Genomic DNA, 17,305 nt, shown 5'->3' with positions numbered 1-17,305 from the left:
AATTTGGCTCGCAACAAATTTAACCCTAGATTGTCTGTGTGTGTGTGTACATGTGGTAGGGAATATAGATTGTAAGCTCCACTGGGGCAGGGACTGATGTGAATGGTCAAATATTCTCTGTAAAGCGCTGCGGAATCTGTGTGCGCTATATAAGAAACTGCTAATAAATAAATAATAATAATAAAGGCAGTCCCCTTGTAATTTGACTGACAGAAAGCCGGCGTTTGGGGTGGTAACCAACTGTTTTTTGTCAGAAAAAAAAATATGTAAAAACTAAATATTGCATGTCGATCATCATATGCGGTCATCTACTGACTGTCTAACTGTAACTAGACATTGCTGACCGATACATCGGAACCCATTACAACCATTTGCTGGTTGTAAATTATTGAGCAGTTTGACTATTTTTAATTTATATGAATCATTTTCTTTTCTTTATAGCTATTGTTTGTTTGCTACCAGTGTAAGGATCAGGTATGTCCAAACTGTGGCCCTCCAGCTGTTGTGAAACTACACATCCCAGCATGCCTTGCCATAGTTTTAGCATCCCCTAATAGCAAAGCTGTGGCAAGGCATGATGTGACTTGTAGTTTCACAACAGCTGGAGGGCCATAGTTTGGACATGCCTGACTTAGATGAAAGCATCCTCCATATAGTATCAGTCCGTCCCTGATGGGTGACTGCTTGTTTTCTTATAAATCATTTCCTGTTTCCCACCTTGCTGCATTTTGTGGTAAATACTGTGAGGGAGATAATTGGTGCCTGATCCTTCTTATGCTAAAATATAGGTCACGGTACATGTGTTACAGATACATTTACCGTACAGACAGCAGTCTCAGGATTGGCTGGTACATGGTGGTTCCGGTCGGCTGAGCGAGTGGCAGTCGCCTGGAAGGAGATATATAGAGATGGTTAGTGGGTAGATGTCGGAGACTCCTCAGGAATAGTGATAATAATGTCGGTTAGTGATGTCAGACCTTTCCAACAGAGGAAATGTCATGCTTAGCTTTATATGTACATGGCAATTAAATCTCTTTAGTTGTCAGCTAAACACTGCTGTGTAGCATGCAGAAAGGACTAGGTGGCATGGGTCAGCTCTGGCACAGTTACAGCAGAAAGGACTAGGTGGCATGGGTCAGCTCTGGCACAGATACAGCAGAAAGGACTAGATGGCATGGGTCAGCTCTGGCACAATTACAGCAGAAAGGACTAGGTGGCATGGGTCAGCTCTGGAACAGTGACAGCAGAAAGGACTAGGTGGTACGGGTCAGCTCTGGCACAGATACAGCAGAAAGGACTAGGTGGCATGGGTCAGCTCTGGCACAGTGACAGCAGAAAGTACTAGGTGGCACGGGTCAGCTCTGGCACAGATATAGCAGAAAGGACTAGGTGGCATAGGTCAGCTCTGGCACAGATACAGCAGAAAGGACTAGGTGGCATGGGTCAGCTCTGGCACAATTACAGCAGAAATGACTAGGTGGCATGGGTCAGCTCTGGCACAGATACAGCAGAAAGGACTAGGTGGCATGGGTCAGCTCTGGCACAGATACAGCAGAAAGGACTAGGTGGCATGGGTCAGCTCTGGCACAATTACAGCAGAAAGGACTAGGTGGCATGGGTCAGCTCTGGCACAGATACAGCAGAAAGGACTAGGTGGCATGGGTCAGCTCTGGCACAGATACAGCAGAAAGGACTAGGTGGCATGGGTCAGCTCTGGCACAATTACAGCAGAAAGGACTAGGTGGCATGGGTCAGCTCTGGCACAGATACAGCAGAAAGGACTAGGTGGCATGGGTCAGCTCTGGCACAGATACAGCAGAAATGACTAGGTGGCATGGGTCAGCTCTGGCACAGATACAGCAGAAAGGACTAGGTGGCATGGGTCAGCTCTGGCACAGATACAGCAGAAAGGACTAGGTCAGGCATGTCCAAACTATGGCCCTCCAGCTGTTGTGAAACTACACATCCCAGCATGCCTTACCACTGTTTGAGCATTCCTTAATAGCAAAACTGTGGCAAGGCATGATGGGACTTGTAGTTTCAAAACAGCTGGAGGGCCATAGTTTGGACATACTGGCTAGGTGGTACGGGTCAGCTCTGGCACAGATATAGCAGAAAGGACTAGGCGGTACGGGTCAGCTCTGGCACAGATACAGTAGAAAGGACTAGGTGGCATGGGTCAGCTCTGGCACAGTGACAGCTGAAAGGACTAGGTGGCGCACGGGTCATCTCTGGCACAGATATAGCAGAAAGGACTAGGTGGCACAGGTCAGCTCTGGCACAGATATAGCAGAAAGGACTAGGTGGCACAGGTCAGCTCTGGCTCAGTGACAGCAGAAAGGACTAGGTGGCACGGGTCAGCTCTGGCACAGATACAGCAGTCAGGACTAGGTGGCACGGGTCTGCTCTGGCACAGATACAGCAGTCAGGACTAGGTGGCACGGGTCAGCTCTGGCACAGATACAGCGGTCAGGACTAGGTGACACGGGTCAGCTCTGGCACAGATACAGCAGTCAGGACTAGGTAGCACGGGTCAGCTCTGGCACAGATACAGCGGTCAGGACTAGGTGGCACGGGTCAGCTCTGGCACAGATACAGCAGTCAGGACTAGGTGGCACGGGTCAGCTCTGGCACAGATACAGTGGTCAGGACTAGGTGTCACGGGTCAGCTCTGGCACAGATACAGCGGTCAGGACTAGGTGGCATGGGTCAGCTCTGGCACAGATACAGTGGACTCAGGACTAGGTGTCACGGGTCAGCTCTGGCACAGATACAGCAGTCAGGACTAGGTGGCACGGGTCAGCTCTGGCACAGATACAGCAGTCAGGACTAGGACGGGTCAGCTCGGGCACAGATACAGCGGTCAGGACTAGGTGACACAGTCAGCTCTGGCACAGATACAGTGGTCAGGACTAGGTGGCACGGGTCAGCTCTGGCACAGATACAGTGGACTCAGGACTAGGTGTCACGGGTCAGCTCTGGCACAGAAACAGCGGTCAGGACTAGGTGGCACAGGTCTGCTCTGGCACAGATACAGCAGTCAGGACTAGGTGGCACGGGTCAGCTCTGGCACAGATACAGCGGTCAGGACTAGGTGACACAGTCAGCTCTGGCACAGATACAGTGGTCAGGACTAGGTGACACGGGTCAGAACTGGCACAGATACAGCGGTCAGGACTAGGTGTCACGGGTCAGCTCTGGCACAGATACAGCAGACAGGCAAGGGGGCTGTATGCCATGCATGCTCCCCCTCCTATAGCAGTACGGTGCAGTACAGCAGCCTGCTCACATGACTCACTCGGTGTAAGATCGCAGGATGATGTCTCAGCTGCTCCGCTCCCAGCTGACAGGCAGGAGATGGGGTGGGCTTCTTAGCAGAGTGTTGGGTGCTGCATGCCCAGCGATGCTCTCTCTGCCACACTTCCCGGGAACTTGCTCCTCCGTGCAGGCTGCGGGCAGCTGAGAACTGGAAGGGACGGAGCAGGGGCATCACATCACCAGGAGGATGAAGTCTTTGTTCAGTGCATTCACCAAGAAGGAAGGTAAGCATTGCCTGATCCAGGGGGGAGGGGGTTAGGGGCTTCTTGCTGAACCACATGTATCGTGTTAAACTTTAAATGGTCCCTGGGCCCTTCTGTACTTTGTGTAGTAGCTGGACCATTAATAATGTATCACTGTTGTGCATGCTGCTGAGGTAGTGCCAGGAACTCTGTGGTTGGTGTGTGCGCTTTGTGAATGGGAGACAGATCCGTGTGTGATCAGCATCCAGTCATTAATACACAGTATGATAGTGTAATGCAGCCTTGGGGGGCAACTCATCACGCTCCAGCTGCTGTAGGACTACAAGGTCCAGCATGCCCCGGCAACAGGACACTCTGGGAGCAGTAGTTCCACAGCAGCCGCAGTGATCCAAGGTTTCCAAGCTGCATTTCCCATTCTTAAATCTGTTGATTTATTAATGCCTGATGCTCAGAACAATGGCTAAATAATGGATGAGAGAGTGAGGGTCTATTTTAGAATGGAGCTTCCAGGGAGCGGTATATGACAGATGTCCCCCCCAGAGTGACACTTGGCGAGGGGTGATTGATACTCGTGTCATCCGTCGCTCTAAACAAGAATTACAGGATTCAGATGAGATGGGAGCATAATTTGTCTCATTTGATTTGGAGTTTTTCTGGGCAGAGCGAATCTCATATTAATCACTTACAGGCGAAGTGGCCTTGATTAATTATTAGTCTTCAATCTCCCGGGGTGTCTAATTATTACACACATCACATACAATCTCTGCACCTGACAAATGTGTCACCTCCCAGTGGTGTGTCTACTTTACCCTCCATGCTGGGACCTAGGTCTCTGTACCCACCACACCTTCATGAGTGCTGCCTTGTTTGTTTTATGATTTATTTATTATCAGTTATTGATATAGCGCACATTTATTCTGCAGCGCTGTACAGGGAAAAATTGAACATTCACATCAGTCCCTGCCCCAGTGGAGCTTACAATCTATATTCCCTATCACATGTACACGCACACACAGACATTCTAGGGTTAATTTTGTTGGGAGACAATTAGCCTACCAGTATAGTTTCTGGATTGTGGGAGGAAACGGAGTACCCGGAGGAAACCCACGCAAGCATGGGGAGAATATACAAACTCCGCACAGTTAGGGCCATGGTGGGAATGGAACCCATGACTTCAGAGATGTGAGACAGCAATGCTAACCATAACACCGTCCGTGCTGCTTCCTCCTTGGTACTGGCTGACATTAATGGCAGCTATGAAGGTCAATGTGTTGTGCACATTGCCAAGTCATTTGTCCTATTTTATAAGGAAGAGTAATTAGAATAATTATCATATTACGATATTGCTTACTAAGGGGTATTTATGTGATTTTTCTGTACATTAAACACGCCTATATCCTACAATTTCCAGACAGGCTCAGAACAGAGCAGGAAAATAATTTCTTCTGTGGCCCCCCTAGTTTTTTCAGGGGCCCAACCCATGATATGCCTGGCACCGCTATTTCCGCAGAACCGAGTTTAATCCTTTTTTTATATTGAAACATATAATTTTAACCGCCATCCTTATTATTACTTGTTCATGCAGATAGATTTAGGAGAGTGATCTATACCACCACGCAGTTCTTTTTGTGTCCTCAGAAGATGATTTAGAAGTTGCTCGGAACACCTTGTCATTTTTATGCAAAAATCTGTCACTCCTTGTTCTAGTCCTCGGCTTGGATCAAGATTTTTCCAGCTTCGAGCAATGTGCTTTGTAGTTGTTTTCGTCACCTTTTATCTATTCTCGCACTTAAAAATAAGCTAAATATAAGCAGAAGCAAAATCATATCTGTTACCATAGAATTTTATCCCTCTCAGTACTGAACGCGGAGACGGATCGTACCAAGTGTCGGTAAAGAACACCCGGAGAATAAAGGCTTACGTACAAATTTGAATATCACACATTTTATTTTGTTCACATGTATAAACAGCCTGACACATAGTTTCATAGAACTTTACAGTATATTTGTTATGTCGTTTTTCTAGTGCGTGACCTAAAAGCAATTGTACAAAGATAGTTGTTGGTATCTTTTGGTAAACGGGCAATGCATTTATGTTGTGCGTGATTATAATGAGGCAGTGCACATTTCTCCGTATGTGGCTATGAATGGGAAATCTTCGGATATGGTGCCAAGTCTTGTTTGGATGACTATTGCGTGGGATCATTGCCGAACTAGAAGGCTGCTTTTAGAATAATGCCTTTGACCTTGTTGCACGCCCTTGAACCTTCTAGCGATTCTTTACAAGAGCTACCTCTCGTTCGTGGCGTGTGTCTCTGTGCGGCGTGGATTGTCATGGTGTGTATATGGGGCTGTAGCAGGTGGTTAGTGAGCGTGTTGGATATCTCAGCCCCTCCATCTGGAGAAGCACAGGCATCTGTCGGACCATCTTGCACACTGTTGTGCTACTGCGGTAACCTTTGAACATGTGCAGAAATCATTTTTGCGGCCTACTACTAAATCATTTTGCGGAGATCCAGAACGCTGTGACTGTCATGTCAGTGTAGGGGACACGAATATAACTTATGATAACGGTTTCGGCTGTAGTAGTATTACAGGTGAATCGAGGTCTCCCACAGGAAAACCTGCTGCTGTAACCGAAATGGTCACTAGGTGGCGCTGTTTTATTTTGCGGTGCAGTTTGTGAGCTATACTAGGTCAGGATGCTTAGGGGTAATCCCGTGTGTATTAGTTTGTGCATGTTCATATTGATCAAAAAGTAAATGTGAAACGCTAAAAAAATATGTTTTTGGCCATTTTATTGGTTCCATTCTACTCTGTAACTCATTCATTTGGAATTTACTCTTCTGGTGCATGCTGCTGGACCAGAGATCTACATAATAACAATCACTACACTGCACTACATATGACCCATAAGCCATCACCGTATAGGAGTCTAACTACAGTACTCCTCTCCTCCATGAGCTGAAGTACGCCACTGACCACTAGAGGCAACTCGATTGTCACAGCTCAAATTTAAAGTAAAAAAAAATGTCACAGCTCAAAGTCAAAAAGTATATGATTCCTCTCAGATGCAGCAGTACACATCTACGTTTCTAGGTGCCACGTTCACAATCTCTCCATATTTGGAACTAGACACGCCCTTTGGGTGGAGCGTGACACGCCCCCTCAATGGGGCACTGTGCAAAATTCTACTACCAACTATAGACTCCCTAAAACTAGTTTTCAAAAGTAGGCAAGCGTGACTTAGATTATATTATGGGCGGACATCCGCAAATGCAGAAATCCACCTGGTTTTGTTATAAATCCTATTTTAGGATGATTTATTTAGAAACCTCTGTACTAAAGTCTTACCTGGCACAGGACTGCTTAAGGGTCCAGTAAGAATGGCATAGCCACGCCTCCAATATGGCACGGACACGCCCACCATAGAATCATGGGGCGGGATAGTGGACAGCTCCCTCCAATACTGATCTTTTAGCGGCCTTAGAATCCAGAACTGCCATTGGATATCTTCTGTTGCATCTAGTTATGGACAGTTTTTTATATCATGATCACAGTCTCCGATCGGTCACCGTTTGATAGATTACGTCGCTTGTTCCTTGTAATAATCAGAAGTCAACCTTTGAACACATCTGTGTAATATAATCAGTGTGGCCTGTTGTCTTGTAAAGCTGGCCATACATCTACCGATTGATAGTCAGATCGGGCTGGTTGGAACAAAAACCTGGTAATATCTGAGTGACAGTTTTCCAGCATTTTTAAAGCAAACGGTCAACTGTCATCTGCTGTCATCCATTACCAGGATTTTGTTCCAACCAGCCCAATCTGACAATCGATCTGGTCGTTGGATTGGCACACCAAAGGTGGACATGCATTGGGTTGACCACTAAGGTCGAAATAGATTATGTCGACCCCTCAAAGAGGTCGACATGGGTGGAAGGTTGACACAAGCATTGGACCATGCCAACATTAGGGACAAAAAAAAAGTTAAAAACCCATGCCCTTTTGACTGCCGACCTAATGATTGTGTCGGCCTTCTATCAATGTCGACTTATTGTTACATGGAACAATCCACGTAATATAGACCCAATAAAAACACATCTATCAAAGGGTGACTCATCAGCGAGTCAGTGGTTGACCTAAGGGATGTCAACCTTTGGTGTGTCGACCCATTGACCCATACCCATTGGATTACCCTTCCTGCTCAGTGATATAACATTGGTGAGATTCATCCTGAACCATCCCTGATATGTCTGTCTGTCTGTTTACTGTCCTGCGCATCTTTGTGCTCATCTCTTGCTCTGTTCGACATTGGATCCTTTGTGATGCGTCTCTGTTTAATTGTTGAGTTTTGCTATAGGTGACATCACCGTATATGTCTACGTGTGTATGTCGTCGTGTCATCCCCACCACCTGTACCGGACACTACAAGTTCCAGAATGCAGAGTTTGCAGTCTGGTCCGGCGTTCCGGGGTCTTGTTCGGTTCGGTTTTTACTTCGTCCCTGTAGTGCGCACGTGCACAATTGGAACAGCATATTTGGGCTCTCCATCAGAACCAGCTGACATGTGCTGCTCCGATTGCCTACTGATGACCTTTCAACCTGGCATCTAACTAGCAGCGTGTGCCATATAAAAGGCGGAAAGTCCAGAAATGCGCATTTCCCTTGGTAACAGCTACAACCCTTCAGCTGGAAATCTGCACTGGGTACACAACGCTGCTAGAAAAAGCTTTGCACCATAGGGACTCTCATACAATCGGTTCTAATTGACAGATGTCACATTCAGTCACGCAGAGATTTCCCTTGATACAGTTCATTAAATTGTCAAAATTGAGATGTCTGTCAACAAAGATTCTACATTTGTGTGATCCCAAGTGGCTAATGATTAATAACCTTTACACTTCTCTTTAAGCAAGCTACTTCTGCCCCCTTTCCTCAATGGCATCCAATTAGCCCTCACCCAGTCCTCTCCCCATGCATCACTATATTCGTCTACCTCCCCCCCCCCCCCCCCCCCATATGTCTGCATACCCATGTTACTCTGACATTGGTGCCTTTTCTTCCCAACTGGAAGCTGCCCAATGGTGGAGCCAGCCCTGGCCCATCCCCTATTGATTGTAAGTTCGAATGCGGCCGAAGGAAAGAAAATTCATTCGATGGTCCCGTCCGATCAAAACCGAATCACCCCCTATGTTCTGCATTGTTTTGTACTGTGCACTTTATATCATATGCAAGTACTGTACAAGTATTTGCAGTTTGGAAGGCGCTGTGGAACCCTTCTGGCGCCTTTATTAGTAGAATATATTAGTAATCCTCCATGACTCAATTGCGATATATATATAAATGCTAAGTGCACATATGTTGTGTCTGGGTTTATACAGATAGTGGTAGATGCTCAAATTAGTTCAGTAAAACTTTTCAGGTGCATGCAAGGGAGGGGTTAATACTTAGTAAGTAACAAGACATTGGTTCCCCCGGCACACTGAGCAATGTTAGTAACCAATCTAGAACACTACATGATAATAGAATTCAGAGATATTGGTTACATATACCTGCGCAGTGTCTGGGTTTATATGATAGTATACATATATATATATATATATATATATATATATATATATATATATATATATATTTATTTATATATATATATATATATATATGTGCTTGTCATATTGAGTGTTCCCATATCCACCGCTGTGGATAGAGAGATAAATGGAAATATTTCCCATAGCAACCAATCTGCTTCTTTCCATTTATGTAACACAGTCTATGAAATGACAGATGTTGGTTGGTTACTGTGGACAACGTTCCCATTTATCTCTCTCAAAAATTTGATACATCACCCCCTCTAGGAACTGATGACCCCACTGAGGTTGTATCCACAAAGGGATATCACTGGTTCGGGCAGTGGGCGCAGCTCTTGTACTGGTTCTAGTGGGGCACTAGAGCGACACCCAACGTTGGTAAAAGTTTATTTCACTCTTTCGCTACCTGTTAAAATACCTTTTTTTTGTTTCTGTTTCCCCCCAGTGCCGTTCAGGGAAGCGCCCAGCTACTCTAGTCGGAGAAGGGGGCTACAAAGCACCTTGACGGCACCCAGAATCCTCCTACGTTCCAACAGCGACAACAACCTCAACGTCAACAATATCCCGGAGTGGTCGGCTGCCTCCACCTCTTTACACCGCAGCCTCTCACCACAGCTACTGCAACAGATGCAGAATAATCCTAATGGCACTGTAAAAACTATTGGGAGCTATTCCCAAGTACCACGCAGCCGCTCGCCCTCACTGAACCGCTTAGGAGAGGATGCAAAGAGACAGCAGCACCGGCACATCAGGTATGGTTCCGGCATCAGGTGGGAAGTTCTATGCACTGAGGATTGGATTGGAGCAACAAGTACAGTATGTGGGGGGTAATGGGGTGTCGGGGTTATCAGTGTGATGTCAGACAGGGCTCAGACCTGATAATAGAAGGATGTGATAGCTATACAGTAGCACATTGATTGACTGAGTCCATTCCAGTGTTTGGACCCCTGACTGTGTGCTAAATGGGGGGTGGGGCTACTCCTGGCTGTGCAGTAGAGCAGGGACTCTTGGCTGTGTGCTAGGGGGGGGGGGAGGGGGGGGGTGCTGTGTGCTAGGGGGGGGGGGAGGGGGGGGGTGCTGTAGCTGGGGGGCTCCTGGCTGTGTGCTGGAGCTAAGGGACTCTTGGCTGTGTACTAGGGGGGGCTGGAGCTGGGGGGCTCCTGGCTGTGTGCTGGAGCTGGGGGGCTCCTGGCTGTGTGCTGGAGCTGGCTGGGGGGCTCCTGGCTGTGTGCTGGAGCTGGGGGGCTTCTGGCTGTGTGCTAGAGCTGGGGGGGGGGGGGGGGGTTCCTGGCTGTGTGCTAGAGCTGGGGGACTCCTGGCTGTGTGCTAGAGAAGGGGGGCTCCTGGCTGTGTGCTAGAGAAGGGGGGCTCCTGGCTGTGTGCTAGAGCTGGGGGGCTTCTGGCTGTGTGCTAGAGCAGGGGGGCACCTGGCTGTGTTCTAGAGCAGGGGAACTCCTGGCTGTGTGCTAGAGCGGGAGAGGGGGGGCTCCTGGCTGTGTACTAGAGTGGGGGAACTCCTGGCTGTGTGCCTGAGCAGGGGTACACATGGCTGTGTGCTAGGACGGGGGGAACTCCTGGCTGTGTGCTAGAGCAGGGGGGCTCCTGGCTGTGTGCTGGAGCTGGGGGGCTCCTGGCTGTGTGCTAGAGCTGGGGGGCTCCTGGCTGTGTGCTAGAGCTGGGGGGCTCCTGGCCGTGTGCTGGAGCTGGGGGACTCCTGGCTGTGTGCTGGAGCTGGGGGGCTCCTGGCTGTGTGCTAGAGCTGGGGGGCTCCTGGCTGTGTGCTAGAGCTGGGGGGCTCCTGGCTGTGTGCTAGAGCTGGGGGGCTCCTGGCTGTGTGCTAGAGCTGGGGGGCTCCTGGCTGTGTGCTAGAGCTGGGGGGCTCCTGGCTGTGTGCTAGAGCTGGGGGGCTCCTGGCTGTGTGCTAGAGCTGGGGGGCTCCTGGCTGTGTGCTAGAGCTGGGGGGCTCTTGGCTGTGTGCCAGAGCAGGGGGACACCTGGCTGTGTGCTAGAGCAGGGGGACTCCTGGCTGTGTGCTAGAGCGGGGGGACTCCTGGCTGTGTGCCAGAGCAGGGGTACACCTGGCTGTGTGCTAGGGCGGGAGGAACTCCTGGCTGTGTGCTAGAGCAGGGGGGCTCCTGGCTGTGTGCTAGAGCTGGGGGACTCCTGGCTGTGTGCTAGGGCGGGAGTAACTCCTGGCTGTGTGCTAGAGCAGGGGGGCTCCTGACTGTGTGCTAGAGCAGGGGGGGCTCCTGACTGTGTGCTAGAGCTCGGGGGCTCCTGGCTGTGTGCTAGAGCGGGGGTACCCCTGATGGCGTGCCAGCGTGGCGGGACCCCAGACTTTGTGTTAGTGTAGCGACCCCTGACTGTGTGCTGTTGTGGGGGGCACCCCTGGTTGTGTGCTATTGTGGGGGGGGGGGGGGGCCCTGGCTGTGTTCTAGAGTGGGGACCTGACCGTTTACTACAGTGGGGACAACCTAACAGTGCACTACACCGGCACAATACCTGGGAGCACTTGTATAACACAGGACTTCCCCTGGAATTAAATAAATCTGTTGTACTGGTTGTGATTCTGCTCCCGGTAATGTGAGTGCACCATATAGAGCGAGAACACCATCCGTGAGACGCGCTGATAGATTGTAACCTTTGGCTCAATCCATTTCTTCGAACAGAAAGCATTTACATCCTTATTAGTGCGTTTTACCCAGTTCTCCGGCGCAGAAGGCAAATGTCAGTCCTGACAGCGGGGAGAAGCGGCTGGTGCGCCTGGCAGGGGTAATGCCTGCTACGCGGACAGCACACAAGCAGAACACTCCATACTTGACATGTTACGTGTGTTAAAAATAGTGTTGCAAATGGGATTCACATCTTTTATTTCACCACACGGAAGACGCCTTCCTGTAATATCACTGGCTGATTAACCCCTTCATCAGGAGAGGGAACCAATCAGCAGCTTTCCCATTCCTTCTGCTATATGTGGTATATTGTATCAGTGTTTCTTATGACTACTGTGTGCAGTGTACTTTCACTTTGAGCTGTGACCGTTTTTACTTTCACTTTGAGCTGTGACAGTTTTTAGCCCCCAAATTCTCCACTCGACCCCCCAGTCCCTATCTGCTCCTACCTCTAGTCTATGTCTTCACAGCTCCCTCTCCCTGTATCCAGCAAGTTTAAAACAGATCAGTGTCCCTGCAAATATTGCTTTCACTTTCTGTTAATGACATCTTTTAGCACTCAAAGGAGTAAATTGGTCTGTCGAGTGGCCTCTAGTGGTCACTGGTGGTACTTCGTCTCATAGAGGAGAGGAGTAGCTAGCCTTTGGATTGAGGACATAAGGCGTGGAGGACGGTGCTGGGTGAGCAGCAGAAGCTCACCCGGCGCCATCCGCCGCCCTCCCACTGCCCTGCGCCATCCTCCTGCTGCTCACATGGTCACGGCTCTGACCGTGTGAGCAGCAGCAGTAGCCAAATCCGAATATGGCCGCAGATTGAATAGGTACAGTATTGTCGGATCCATTCCAACAAATACTTGTCTGAATGGATTCAACTTTAATTGAATACATCCCATAGACCATGGGTTCCCAATCTTTTTCTAATCACGGCACCTTAAAGTATCAGAATTTTTCCACGGCACCCCTAGGCTCCAAAAAATATATATCAAATTAAGTAGACTGTGTTTATATGTGCTTCTAATGCGGGGTACACACCAGGACGACCCGCTCACGATGCACATCGTGAGCGGGTCGTCAGTGTCTCGTCCGACCCGCTCACGATGACGCGGGAGGGCACGACCCGCTCACGATGTGCACCGTGAGCGGGTCCGATCCGATGGCGACCCGCACCCGGTTCTATGGTCGTCATTGAGATCCTACCTGCAGCAGGTAGGATCTCAATAACGACCGACCGACCCGCGGGACCGCGCATCGGATCGGAATCGCTCCACACCAGGTCAGAAAAGGGCCCAATCAGCACACAATCTACATCCGATTGATCGGAATTGGATCTAGATTGTGCTGATCGGGCCCTAGTCGTCCTGGTGTGTACCTAGCATTAGGTTCAGTTATGTGGTAAAGGGCAGTATTTGGTTCTGATTGTACACATTTTATGATTGGCAGCCACCAGCACTGGTTTTGTCCAGAAATAATTGATCATAAATAATTTGAATTGCTCCTGGACAACCAACCCGAGGCACCCCTGCAAGTGTCCCGAGGCACCCCTGCAAGTGTCCCGAGGCACCCCAGGGAGCCTAGGCGCACAGTTTGGGAACCACTGCCATAGACCATAAAAAAAACATAATTGCATTTAGTAACCTTCCATAATAATATTGTTCCAAAAATGTAACAAAAAAAAAACCCATAGTTAAAATCTTTGGCTGTATTTTGGTCTCGGGTAATTCTTTCTGGTGTAACCGAGCTGTGGTATTTATATGTTAATGTTTCTGTCTTTAGCCCTTTTAGCGAGAACTGAAACATTTATACAGCAATAAAACAGACGGCCAGGAATGAAATGTCAAAGATAATCTTGCCTGGGATGTGGCCCTCTGAGGATGGCGGTCCTGCACCGCACGTCTGTAATGTACACAGCCCCTCGCAGCGTGCCGCCTCCTGCTCGTGTCTCATTCAGCGACTACGGGAAAGGGGTGGGGGATACAATCACATGACATGAGAGATGGGTATTGGACAAATGAAGTCTTGTTACTGAATCGTAGCAACTAGCCGTGTATACAACTAGACATCTGATGTTCTGCACTGGGTACCATTTCATGTAGGTGGGGCTGCCGTGCGGTCAACAATTCAAATAGGGGGCCACACCAACTACCAATGAGAACCGGTCGGCGATGATTGGCAGCGGTTGGGGTGGCAGATGTTGTGGCCCCCTTTTTGAATATTGGACTGCACTAAAGTCCCATCTCTACAACTGCCACTGGCTAGGAAGTCCCGGATCAGAGCAGCTCGTACCTGGAATGGTTTATGGTAGAGCTGATGCAGTATGGCGACCAATCCCGGGACTCTGGGTTGAAAAAATGCTCAATCCCAGGATTCCCGGGATCCCAGGGTTGAATTAGTCAGCAGGATTTCCATCCTCCTTCCATCCCTCAGTCTTTAACCACCCTGCCCCCCAATCTTATTTCTTCCCCCTCCTTGTCCATACTCATTGACTCCTTGACTGTTTTTCATCAAACATACCTCCCATATATACCGACTAGGGGGACCTCCCTGATGACCCGAATCCAGGAGCTCTGTGTTACTCACATGTTTACAGAGTCCTCTGAGAGTCTAATTGCTGTGATTAAGCCTAACCCCTATAAAACCTATTCTATAAACCAGTGGTTCTCAATCTCGGTCCTCAGGACCCTACACCGGTCACATTTCCCAGGTCCCCCGGCTGGTGCACAGGTGCATTCATCATTACTGAGCTAATTATTTCACTTGTGAGGAGACATGCAAATCATGCACTGCGTGGGGTCCTGAGGACCGGGTTTGAGAACCTGTGCAATAGACCGAAGTTTTATTTTTCTAATCTTTCTCCTAATTGTTCTCCGTAGACTCTGAAACAGAGCGTATAGCGCTTACCTGTCCTGCCGCTCCGGTCATTGCTCAGAGATTGTGGTATAGGCGCTACAGTAGGCGGCCCATCCCCCGTCCTTGAGCCGCAGTGATCCTGCTTCGGTTTGGAGCATCTATGACAGCTGGGTCAGAATTGCTATCTCTGGGGAATATATATATATATATGTATATCAAGTGAGACCTGATGGCAGATGCTCGCTGGGCTCATATTAATGTAATAAACCAGAGTGTCAGGCATCTGGCCCTTTCCCGTACACATACTGCGCTCTCCGGACACTATAATAAAGTCAGATGTTGTTTTTGCAATTTTCGCACAAATAGGAAGAATAAATACAGAGGAACAGGACCCAGCCGTCTATAGTCTACAGGGATGGCCCCCCAGAGACTTCTGGGAAATCAGCTACTTGGAATATGCAGATGATTGCACTCTCGCCCCCTCCTATGGGAGCGCAGACTTCTGAGTATATCTGCAGGCTGTATATCCGCTAACTCCCATAAATCACTTACACCATCTCCCCGTTCTGTTCATTTGTCCTTTTCACTCACATAAAGGGCCTTATTCTGATTCTGTAGCGCTGAGTGTATCTGCGTGCATCTTTTTCCGTTTCGATGCATCTTATTTCGCTCGGTGTAAATGGGCCCCTTAAAAATAACCCGGCAATCCAACCTAGGAAATTAAGCGGGTTGAACCCGTATTCAGGGGTAGTGTAAACTGGTAACCCGGGTCAACTGACCCGGGACGGGTTTACATCAATGGCAGGTATTCAATGCTTCCTGCTCGCTGTCACCAATCACCCTGTCAGTATTCAACTCACCCCCCTCATACGCCAATTCCCCCTCGCTCCATTTTTTGACCGTGGCCGCTCGCCACGGCATTGAATACACCCCAATGAGTGGAGCCCAGACCTCCCAAGCGCAGAGACATTTGCTCAGTACGGTGGTTGGGAGAGGCTCCGCTGCCGACTGCTGTACTATGTAGACAGCAGCGGAGCCGCGGAGTAGATCAATGGATGCCTGTGTGAGGCATCTATTCACCTCACGTACGGAGACTGGGGGCAGCCCGGCAGCTTCCCCGGATGCTGGGCTTGCCCCCAGAGTGTCATTGGGGTCCCAGCTGGCGGATTTGTCGGCACATGTAGATGATGTCATCTCCCCAGCGCCGGTTCAGGACCTGCCTCCGCTGACGTTACCCGCCTATTATGCTGGGTGTGAATGGCAATGTAAAAGGGGTCAAAAGCCGCGTTGGATCGGGGTCCAAAAACCTGGGTGTGACCCGGCTTTTTGGTGTAAAAGGGGTATAAATCGCACCGAGCATCTTGTTCCATAGACAGGACACATCTGTAAGTAAATGAAGTTCTGGCATTGTGGCTTTAATGGGTGGGTGTACCAAAGGAGCACTGTTATCACCACTGAGGCGACACTTCACACCTAAGGAACACACGGGGGAGTCTCACAAAGTCGCTGTAATTCAGTATCAGACTGCAGAGTATTCATACAACCAATGCAGATCGCTCTCCGCTCTGTGACTGCCGGCCCTGATCCCTGCAGTATGCAGCAGCCATAATGATACACAATAAGTATTTGTAGTCTTCCCAAACATTGTGGACTTTGTGTGTTCTCCCCCTGGGTACAGTAACTGTGATGTCTGAGCTTCGCTGCAGCCAAATGTCACTGCAGGTCATTGAAAGTGAGAGGTACATTTATTAAAGAGATGCTGACCAATCAGATTCTATCATTTTCTAGGATGCATTAGAAAAAAATGATAGACAGAATCTGGTTGGTTGTTATGAGCAACATGACTGCTGTAGTAAATGTACCCCTAGGGGTTTTACCAGACTTACCATAACAGTTTGGTTACTGTGGACATACCTGTACATACATCAGTAGGCTGATCTATGAGCACCATCAATAGAATACATATGGATGACCGCGAATTCGACAACAGCAGAGAAAATCAGGTCAGGTAAGTATACTTTGATTCCCTTTGTCCCACCATGCAGGCTAAACCTCCCCCACTAGTGCTTAACCTTAACCTACCTACCCCACAGCCTAAACTTAACCCTTCCCCTCTGCAGATTAATCCTAATCTTCCCCTATTAGTGCCTGAACCTAGCCTACCTACCCTATCCACAGCCTATACCTAATCCAATCCTAGCTGGTGTACAGGTGCAGTCATTACTATCTGTCACATTTCCCAGACCACCTAGCTGGTGCACAGGTGCAGTCATTACTAACTGTCACATTCCCCAGACCACCTAGCTGGTGCACAGGTGCAGTCATTACTAACTGTCACATTTCCCAGACCACCTAGCTGGTGCACAGGTGCAGTCATTACCAACTGTCACATTTCCCAGACCACCTAGCTGGTGCACAGGTGCAGTCATTACTAACTGTCACATTTCCCAGATCACCTAGCTGGTGCACAGGTGCAGTCATTACTAACTGTCACATTCCCCAGACCAGCTAGCTGGTGCACAAGTGTAGTCATTACTAACTGTCACATTCCCCAGACCAGCTAGCTGGTGTACAGGTGCAGTCATTACTAACTGTCATATTCTAGAGATCCACATGAACTGCTGGTAGATCTCGTGGATTGGTGCGACCAATCCTGCTCTAGAAATAATAATGGGA

At 48.9% G+C, this 17,305-nt stretch overlaps 1 protein-coding gene across 1 annotated transcript in view; it reads left to right on the top strand.

Annotated features, from left to right (window-relative positions):
* Nucleotides 1-17,305, top strand: part of SHANK2 (SH3 and multiple ankyrin repeat domains 2) — a 303,970-nt gene that overhangs the window by 82,304 nt on the left and 204,361 nt on the right. Inside the window, exons 10-11 of the mRNA XM_083163796.1 lie at nucleotides 9,557-9,938; nucleotides 11,817-11,883. Coding sequence (XP_083019922.1) covers nucleotides 9,557-9,938; nucleotides 11,817-11,883 — 449 coding nt within the window. The remainder of the gene's footprint in view (nucleotides 1-9,556; nucleotides 9,939-11,816; nucleotides 11,884-17,305) is intronic.

This window comes from Crinia signifera, chromosome 11, assembly GCF_055691185.1.
Source record: "Crinia signifera chromosome 11, ASM5569118v1, whole genome shotgun sequence".
Classification (NCBI taxonomy): domain Eukaryota; kingdom Metazoa; phylum Chordata; class Amphibia; order Anura; family Myobatrachidae; genus Crinia; species Crinia signifera.
The sequence above is the reverse complement of the archived record's forward strand: the minus strand, read 5'-3'. Positions and strand labels throughout refer to the sequence as shown.